This window comes from Pagrus pagrus, assembly GCF_965226575.1.
Source record: "Pagrus pagrus genome assembly, chromosome: 7".
NCBI lineage: Eukaryota > Metazoa > Chordata > Actinopteri > Spariformes > Sparidae > Pagrus > Pagrus pagrus.
Genome location: NC_140191.1, coordinates 29970248 through 29980873, shown reverse-complemented (window position 1 = coordinate 29980873; position 10626 = coordinate 29970248). Strand labels below are relative to the sequence as shown.

At 39.1% G+C, this 10626-nt stretch overlaps 1 protein-coding gene across 2 annotated transcripts in view; it reads right to left on the bottom strand.

Moving 5' to 3' along the window:
- Positions 1-2383: 2383 nt before the first annotated feature.
- Positions 2384-10626, bottom strand: part of ano10a (anoctamin 10a) — a 52668-nt gene continuing 44425 nt past the window's right edge. For both annotated transcript variants that reach the window (XM_084358696.1, XM_084358695.1), the window contains exon 15: positions 2384-2529. In XM_084358696.1, the coding sequence (XP_084214822.1) occupies positions 2488-2529 (42 nt within the window). In that variant the 3' untranslated portion in view covers positions 2384-2487. The remainder of the gene's footprint in view (positions 2530-10626) is intronic.

Below are 10626 nucleotides of genomic sequence, written 5' to 3'. Positions count from 1 at the left end.
AGTTTAATCTTTGTCCATGGATTTCAAAAAAGCATACACTCGAGCTAGCATGGAAGAAAGTCAGGACTCCTTTGTCTTCTTTGGCCTTGAAATAGGCCTTGATATAGTTCTTACACACCTTTAGGTCATTTCCAGTCATTATCTTGCTGCAGAATGAATCCTTTCCCTCAAACATGCAAACCAGAGGGTGTAGCATGTCTCTAAAGAATTGAGTGGTACTCGGTCATGGTGGAGTCACATCTGTACAGGTGTCCAAATCCAGTAGGCAAAACACCCAAGGTCATCAGTAAACAGGATTTTTTTTCCAGAAGCGTTTAGAAACTGCTGCTTGTCCTGTGAGACTACTACAAGTCCCCCTTATTAGTAACCTTGAGTTGAGCTTTTATTTAACGCCGACAAAGCCCCTCTACTTAGAATAACAATTTGACTCAGACTGTTGGACCCACTGTATCTACATCAAATATTGGATGGAGAAGATAAACTGCAAAATTTGGCATAGACAGGATAAATCCTAATAACTTTGGTGGTACCTGAACTTCTCATTTGCCACTACAAATTTAACTTGTCCAATACTTTCGTTTATGACCAAACACCTGCAGCCACTAAATTCAGCTTGAAACAGTTTGATTTAGATACAGTCAGCCATGTGGGTTAGAGACTTGAGGCTGTGATCCAGGTCATTGAAGGTGTTGAAATGCAGTCAGCGATATGCTACATGACACTTTGGAGGTTTTACTCTATGCTTCATGTTACTCAAGTAACCTGGAAGCTCCCAGAACAGATGGCACACTGCAAGTCTATTCAGAGCTGATCTTTCTATGAACTCAGCCCTTCATTTCCTGACACAAACACTGCGGAGCTTCACCCAGGACTGGTTATACTGATAGTGTAAAACACAAAGCTGGACACACATTTTAGTTTCTTCTTTTTACATTTATTGAAGATGCAGAGAGCCTCTAAGGTTTCCATCTACTGTATTCTCCACAACAGTTTCAATACATTAGGTAGATACCAGAGGACTATGTGTGCAGAGCATATAAAATAAATATTCAGATAGGCATTGCATTTCAAGGCACCGTGGGGTGTTATAAGAGTGCATGGTTTAACTTCAGGTCAATTAACAGACCGATATTATTACTAACTGATACTAGTTAATGAGATGATACCCTGGTCAGTCACGTCACATGCTAGGATAGGACAGCCTTACAATATCAACACTTGTCATGTTCTCATGTCTATGGAAGTAAAAAAAAAAAGAATACGTAATTTGAATCTTAGAAGCAACTCAATTTTCATCATTGATTTCATCACAAAGTTTTAAACACAACAACAAAAACCAAAAACAATCAAAAGAATATGAAGAAACGTCAGTTTTGTCAAAGATTTAAGTATTGTGTTGCATACATATCTAGTGAGGAGTTCAGATCGCTAGCTGCATTGCTAAATGAGCCAAGTAACTAATGGCAGTAAAAGGTAGCAGCAGTTAGTGATTACTCTTATGATATCTTGTTTGAAGTGTAAATTTGAAAGATGGCCAGTTCTTATTACATATTGTACTTTTAATGTCACTAAATGTAGGATATTTCACACTTTACTTTGAAGACTGCACTACGAATGAAGAAAAGGTGATTTTATGTTTTGCTAAGTCAGTCAAAGCTTCCTGGTTTACAGCAACTAGGACTGATAGAATGTAACCTGATTGGACAGAGGACTGATGATTCACTAAGGCTTAAGCGCTTTTCACTGGTGACATTCACAAGTTTTGTTTTAATCTTGACTTTTGATTATTTTGATTTGCGTAGCATTTAGTTGTGAATAAAAGTTACAATTCTGTGTCATGAGATTTAAATATTTACGATCATTATTTGCTTCCATATTTCAATACTGAACTCAAATTCAGAATACAGTAAATTTACCAATTACAAGCAACTTTAATACTGAAAGACCATCTCCATGAGAGTGTGTCATTTAAGCCAGTAAATTATTAGAGGGAGAAGCTTGTTTACTGTTTACACCATTACCCTGTAAGTACTGTATATAAGTCACAACCTTTCAAATGAAGTTTTGGGATTCCAAAACCACAATACTGATTAAACCCAACCCAAACAATCAGGTATATAAGATCAATATTGGCCACAGTATAATATGTCATAATACAGCATCGTTCTGTGATTTGAACACCTTGCTTACCACATTTACCCTATTTATCCCACTACCCCAAAATAAAACCTCATTACAGTTCATCTCTCATCTACAGTACAGTACAGACCAACATTACACAGCCAATACACGCCTATTTATCTAAAACAGTGGTCTCAGCCTCAGCCCCTTCAGTGATGCAGTGAAGATATTGCAGATAAATAGCACACACAAACTCCAAAAATAACATGTTGTTTCTGTATTAATACATACATGTGAATATGTGTAAACAAGAGTGCGATCTGTTAAAGCTGCAACCATCAGTATCTGTAGGCCCTCCTCTTCTCCTCACTCGATGGTCTTACTGAGGCCCAAGGTTTCAAGCATTTTCTGAAACACAGAGCAAAAACAGAAACACATTTATGTGGATATTCCACAGCATAGTTATGTATGTGTGCATGTGTGTGTGTGTGTGCGTGTGAGAGAGAGAGATAGAGGGAGAGAGATTTAATAAAAGATGGCAAGGAGTTGGCATCCATTCTGCTTTGTCAGCTGTGCATTTTACTGGAATAAGAAGCAGAAAGCCACCTTCCCAGCAACCTTCTAGCTGAATATGATTATTCCAAGTACCCAAAGGCTGTGGGACAAAACCAACAGTTTGGCTGTTTGTCTAATTGGATTGGATTGGATTGTTTGGGTTTGTTTTAATTTGAGTCTTTCTTTTTTTCTTCTAGTTTTGGGCCCTTGTTTGTGTCATCATTTGTGCATCACAGTCATTGCTGATATAATTGCTAAACAGCAGTCAGACAGTCAGACAAGCAGACATCTATTACAGTTTACAGACTGACATCCTAGTGGGATTGTGAATGCTGGAGGCATGCTGGAGGCAACATATGTTCTTCTATGCACAGACTTTTTGTTATTATAATTCTTCCGGGTGTTTTTGGAACCAAATCCTTCCACATTTTTCAAAATAGAAGATATTCAACTAAATTAGGACCAATATGCTATGACTTTTCTCGTTCATATCATTCATAATTTATGAAGATATTTTTTTGCCATTCAAGCAGATGGACAGAATCTAAGCATTTTCAAAACTTAAAAACTCATGCATGCTTCCAGATAGAAACTCCATTCAAACTTTGAAATATTCCACAATTTGTCTACATTCGAGGTATTATTCATCTTTCAAATCCCATTAAAATTTTAAAAACATTCGGCTTTCTTTGAAGCTTAGTCATATCTTAGTTATAATGGAAGTAAATTAGAAATCACTTCAGACCCACTCATTTCCAAAATCTTCTCACTCCTTCATACATTCACAGAGAAACTCCATTCAAACTTTTAACGTTCACAAAGATTTTCTCATATCAATTAAACTTTTTCATAGCATTTATAGTTTTAGCACAGTCACAGTTCTGGCTCCTCACTTCACTTCACCTTTATTTAAATACCTGCTTGTAGGACAAATTGTGCCTGTCACAACAATATGACTCTGGCAGCAATCGTACCAATACTTTTTGCTTAGTGGGCTTTTAAAAGACAGGAGCGCTGACCAACTGCCACATTAACACGCATTAAACTGAGAGGAAAAATATCTAGAGGCAGGCAGCACATCCACTTTTCTTAACTGCTCCACTAGCTACATTTTTGACAATAAACAAGCACAAATCTATTCACAGCGTGATCAGTAGACTTTCATATCATCTGTTAAGTGATAGCAGTTATTGACTTTCAGGGAGAAGCATGACAATGTGAGGTGAGCCTCATATCATTCTTGTACTAAACAAGCATGATATGTGCAGACTACAGAGGTACTCAGTATAGACCTACAACCCACAACATTTAATGTAGGACCACAATTTATTATTATTAATGTTATAATACTGTATTTTTGTTGTTATATTTACATGAATGAACGTGAAAAAGAAATGTGACTTTAGGGCCATTTAGACAATCCTGCAGAATTTTCAATAAGATCATTGCCGCTATATGTGACTGGAGAGTGGATGCAATATGTGACCATTAAATTATGAAAATTACTTCTGTGCCTGCCTGAACTACTGTAAGCTCCATTAACGTAATGGCCAGAGCAAGAATCATCTAATGGTGCATATAGTTTTGGTTTGTTGAAATTTTGCTATGGTTTCTCTTAGAGCAGTGAGGGGAGCAGAGGTTTTAAAAAAGTATTAAAGGTCTGCAGGTCTGGAGTCTGTCCGTGACTTTTGACAGTCTCTCTGAATCGTACAGAGATGTACAGGAAAGGCAGGTATGTATTGTCTGTAGCACTATGCTGCCAGACCATATTTCAGCGAGGATCGTAGGTCATCAGGAGCAAGAGAGTAGAGTTCTGCGCCATCAATGCAGGGTAGAGTTACACTGTACACTTGATCCTGAAACAAAGACCAGATCTTTTCACAGCTGTTCGAGCACCACAAGTCTGTCTGCTGAGATTTTTCCACAAGGTCACACACAAGTGCAGAGAGCAAGTCTATGTGCTAAACTAAACATGCAAGCATACGTACAGTTTCTGCCTCCAGTTGGCCTTGATACTAACCAACTGTTTGGTTTTGCTCTTTAACAAATTACAGTCGAAGACACCCCTCCTCTTCCCTCGATGCTGATCTTGGCAGAGCTCCCTTTTAATCAATTAATCTCTTCATGCTTCTGGCAAAACGCAAAGCAGGCAAATTGGATGTTATTAAAGTTTCTGTCCCACTGACAGTTTGTGCTGAGGCAGCTGTTTAGCTTCAAAGCTCATTTTTCAGGGCCAGCAGAGGGGTTAAACACAAACTGACTGTCCCAGGAACAGAAAGGGGTAATTAAATCCTTCCATTAATAAGCCGAAAAACTCGAGGAGAATGAATGTCCAGATAGTTCATGAACAGAATGTTGACAGCCTGGATCTATACTCTGACTTTATATAGTACAGAAAGGAAGAGAGATGGACTTATAACTGATCTGACTGCGGTTTAGTTTTAGCCCTTGCTAGCGGCATCACGATAAGCACAAGAAGGAATCTACGTGCTCGATGCTTGCAGGATGGTGGAAGTCATAACTTTCCTTTGACACTTTTCATTAATTATGACATTAAGGTGCACACAGATTGTTCTAAGGATAACTCGCATCTTTGCTCTCTACAGGAACTTTTGGGCAGTTTTCCCTTATCCAATTTGAGGGTCTACAGTTTTGTTTGCTATACAAACTGTCTTGCCTTGAGGGACATTTGTGATTTTGGGCTGTATAAATAAAACTGACTAAATTTAAAATTTAGAGATTGTGAAAAAAACAAAACAAGTTACTTACGTGCAGAAAGAGTCTTTTAAGCACTGAACTCCTTCAAAAAAGCCCTTCACTTTTGCTGTTATTACACAGGCTGGCGGAGTGGTGGCTTCAGCACATCACAGCATGGTTACAGAGAAAAACGATTCCTACTGACTAAAGGGTGTGCAATATCTATACAAGATATACACCGATCAGTCACAACATTAAAACCACTGACAGGTGATGTGAATAACATTGATCATCTCATCACAATGCGATGTTCTGCTGGGAAACCTTGGGTGCTGGCATTCATGTGAATGCCACTTGACACGCACCACCCATCCAAACACTGTTGTGGACCAAGTACACCCCCTCATCACAACAACACTACCTGATGGCAGTGGCCCCCCAGCAGGACATTGTGCCCTGACACACCGCAAACACTGCTCAGGAACAGCTGGAGGAACACAATAAAGGGCCCAAGGTGTTGACCGGGCTTTCAAATTCCCCAGATCCCAGTCTGATCGAGCATCTGTAAGACGTGCTGGAGCAGGTCTGATCAATGGAGGCCCCACCCCCCAACATACAGGACGCAGAGGATCCACTATAACATGCCCTGGTGCTGGACACCACAGGACACCCTCAGAGGTCTTAAGTCCATGTCTTGACAGGTCAGAGCTGTTTTGGCTGCACAAGGGGAACCTTCACAATATTAGGCAGGTGGTCATAATGTTATGCCTGATTGGTGTATATACACTGCTCAAAAAAATTAAGGGAACAGTTAAACTTCAGGGATATAAATCTGTCCATTTAGGAAGCACAAGTTATTGTGAATCAATTTCACCTGCTTTGATGAAAATGAAAGTGACAACAGGTGAAATGGAGAGGCAAAAGCAAGACAACCCCCAACATGGGAATGGTTTAGCATCTAGTACAGACAATTGCTCTCTCCTTATCAATATTGGCCACAGACACTGTTGCCAACTCCTCAGTAAGGAAAGTCACTATTGGCTGTCCTAACAGTCGCTAGAAGTCGCTAAATGGCGTCATCACCTAATTTGCATAACTGGCCATGTGCATTTAATTGTAATGGACGCTGTAGGAGAGAGGAATAACATCTGGGAGAGATTAAAAAAAACACCCTTAATATGTTTAGAACTACAAATGAACTTATTTTAGTGCAGTGATTTATTTTGGACAAAGAACATTTTACATTTACATCCAGCCCTGACTGTAACCCAGGGTGGGATCAGCCAGCGGCAGCTTCACGCATGCGCAACTGGGGTGAACATCTCCTGCTCTGACTGCAGCTGGGAGGGACTGTTGCGCGAGGACTGGGCCGCCTGTGAGTGCTTTGGGACGGTCCCACGGCAGCACCCGCTGCTCTTTGAATGCTTTCATGTCAGTGTCTCCACAAGTCTCCAAATACACCAGAAAAAGTTGCTAGATTTGTCGCTAGTCGCTTTTTTGAAAAAGAGTCGCTAGAGGGGTCTGAAAACTCGCTAAATATAGCGACAAAGTCCCTAGGTTGGCAACACTGGCCACAGAAGAAATTTTGAATGCGTTCACATTCAAAATTTATGCGTTCACATTCAAAATTTCTTCTAGATTGGATGAACCGGAAGGGCGAATCGAGAAAGCAGAGGATCCAAAATAAAGAAATACAGAAGAAGTCATGACAGAGATGCTAAAGCTACACGTGAAGTTAGAGGTATGAAGTAGAAGTTTTGGGGCCCAGAGGGTGTGGAGAAGGAGTCACCAACGATCGTTACATTCGTGGAAAGAAGCGAAGAGAATATGCAGAGGTCTGTCAGACTCTCTTCATAGCCAGGCAACGTGTGAGACATAAGGACAGAATCATAATCTACGATACAATAGAGGTAGCAACCCGAGGACCTGTCGAGCAGAGGCTACACCATGAACACCATTAGACCTCCGGAGTCAATGATGGAGCAGATACAGTGACTGACCTGAAGGAAAGCACACAGGCGAGCAAGGAAGGGCACATCCAGTGTCGGATGAGATTCAAACTACAAGGGGAAATTTCAAGCCTTCAGGAGATCTTCACCAGCACCACCTGTGAACTAAAGGATCTTATACACTTGGCTTCACTTTTTGTTGTGTTTCTCTTCCTTTCTTTTTTCCACCTCTCTTTGAGTTTGGGCTGAGCCAGCCCGAGGTAGTGACTGGTTCTTTTTATAATCACATATTTGACAAAAAGACAAGGGATCTTGATATGTGGCGGAGATTTTTAATATTCGGCTAAACACGAAATTGGACTAGTCAAATGGAAAATCTGAGGCAAAAACATTAATAAAAGAATCAATACTTTGATGCAGGAAATCCTGGCCGAGACTATACACATTACTCATCCGCTCATAAAGTCTGTTCCTGGATAGACTACTTTTTAACAACTTTTTAACCTTTATAGATTAGATAAATGTGAATAGGCCCCAGCACTCTTTCAGACTATAATCTTATTTACATGTCAGTCTGCCTTGATAATAAGATTAGGGCTGCTCTCTGGAGGTTGAACTCAAACATTTTAAATAACCCAGCTATCGAAGAAAAACTGAAAATTTAAATTAAATCGTACTTGGAACACATGATAACGAAAAGGGGAGACCATCTGTGCTAAAAAGAAAAAGATTAAAAAAATACACAGGAAATACAAAAAAGGCTTTTTTTACAATGCAACAATACTACGAGACAAGGGAAAAATCCTTGAAGCTTTTATCGTTAAGTTACGAAAACAACAAGCAGACAGAACCATACACAAAATAAGAAACCATACAACAAATGAAGTAGAAACTAGTCGACAGAAAATTCAACAATGTCTCAAAAACTATAACAAAGTACTGTATTCCCAATGACAATTGAACGATGACCACCAGACTGATGCCTTTTTATCTTTAATATCTCCAATTTGGTAAAAAATAAACGTTATTAAAACTTTATTAACATTACTTTTTTAAGTATAAGCTCTTAACTATGACCCACCAACTGAGATTAGGAACCTATATAAATGGAAATGGGATGCAGAATACATTAAATATCTGGGAGTCAAAAGGACCTTTTGAAAATGTTCAATCTCAACTTTGGACCTTTAAATTCAAGGATAAAGTCAGATATATAAAAATTGAATGTTATTAGCTTTTTGAGCTTAAGCTCCAGGATTGAGTCAATAAGGATCAATATTCGTCCACGGTTGCTTTACCCTTTTCAGTGTATGCCAGTCTTAATACCACCGAAACAATTTTTAGATTGGGACGGGTTAATATCAAGATACATATGGCAGTGGAAAAGGGCCAGGATTACATATAAACTCTGCAATTAAGAAAAGAAAAGGGGGGACTAGGCCTACCTTGCCTTCAAGAGTATTACTATGCCGCTCAGCTAAGTCCATTAGTTTGCTTATGTTCACCAACATACACTGGGGGATGGAAGGATATAGAAGGCACGATGGTAAAAGAAATATCAATAACAGCCCTGTTGGCAGATAACAAATTACAGGGTGACTGATGATTTCAGATGAATCCATGCTTGATATTCTTTTAAAATCCTGACAGGAAATAGTTAAAATTTGCAGATTAGGTGACTCATCTAAATTTCTGAGGTGGTGTGCCTATGATTCAGATTTTGCGCCAAATAAAAATGATGGCCGATTCAAGAAATTAACCTCAAAAGGTTTAACTACCTATTATTCATTTGTCCACAAGGGGGCATTCCAGAGCTTTAAAGCGCTACAGAATTAATATGGGTTAGGAAAAGATTACTTTTACAGATATGAGCAAGTCAGACATTACTTTATCAAAACCTGAAAGAGGCCTAAAAAATAGGCAAATCAGAGTTTCTGCAGGTATTTCTATCATTACCCAAGTGCAGAACATGCAGCAAAATTATATCGAGATTGCATAATGGTATCCAACAATCTTAACAAGAGAGTACAGAATACATAAAGAAGAGGGGAATATGCCAGCTACAGTGGATCCCAACAGGGTTGAACATATGGCGAGAGTTCTGTTGGAAAAATATTGTGAGATTTTCTGTTACACCCATCCTGGAACAACATCAGGGTGGTGGTGATGCTAGTTGGAGACTTTGTGGGACTAATCACTTTAATATTTTCTAGAGTTGACAGGTTATTAGAACTTACTGGGAAGAGATCCATAGACATATAAATAATATATTTGGCGTAATCATTGCTTTCAAATGTGAAACCATGTATTTGGGTGATATATTTTTCAAAAATTGGAATATCAATGACAAAAAAAAGTTAAAAAGTAAGTTACGGGAAAATAGTTAAAAGTAGACCAACCCACCATTGAGAGATGGACTGATATTATACATGAGATCTACATTATGGAAAAGTTGTCATTTTCCCTCAGAGTGCAATAAAAAATGTTTTATCAGATCTGGACTAAATGGACTAAGTGTGTAAAACCACTAAGATCGAGTTTTACTTGGTTCTATTTATAATTTTTGATCACCTGCCCTCTCCATTTATTTATTTTTTCATCTGGACAATCATAACAAGTAAGCTCCCCAGTTCTGTTGTTCAAATGTTATTGTAAATTAATGACTTAAAAGATGAAAATTATTGGAAAAGCAATATTGAAAAGACATTCGGCAACCACTATTCCTAATTCCCAGCGGAAAGTGGGTTAAACAATGGACATATGACCTAAAGTGGATCAAGGAAAGTCTGTAATGTTGTTAAGGTTATATGCAATGGAAATGCATTTTTGAATAAAAAGAAAAAAAAAAAAAAAAAAAAAAATCTTCAGAGCAACTGTCCGACCTTACGCTGGTGCAGTGCACCCTGGGTTCCTTCTGTTGCAGGACAATGCCCGGCCTCATGTGGCCAGAGTGTGTAGGCAGTTCCGACACACTCTGCCTACACAGAGTCGTTCCTCTGACCTAAATCTAATTGAGCACCTATGGGACATTATGTATTGATGCATCCGATGCCGCCAAGTACCGGCACACACTGTCCAGGAGCTCACTGATGCCCTGATCCAGGTCTGGTAGGAGATCCCCCAGGATACCATACTCCAAACTCATCAGGAGAATGCCCAGACGTTGTCAGGAGTGAATACCAGCACGCGGGGGCCACACACTACCGAGCCACATTATGAGTTGCCATGATAAAGCGTTATTGTATGTATATTTTTGACCCAGCAGATTTGGTCACATTTTCGAAAGACCCATAATAAAAACATA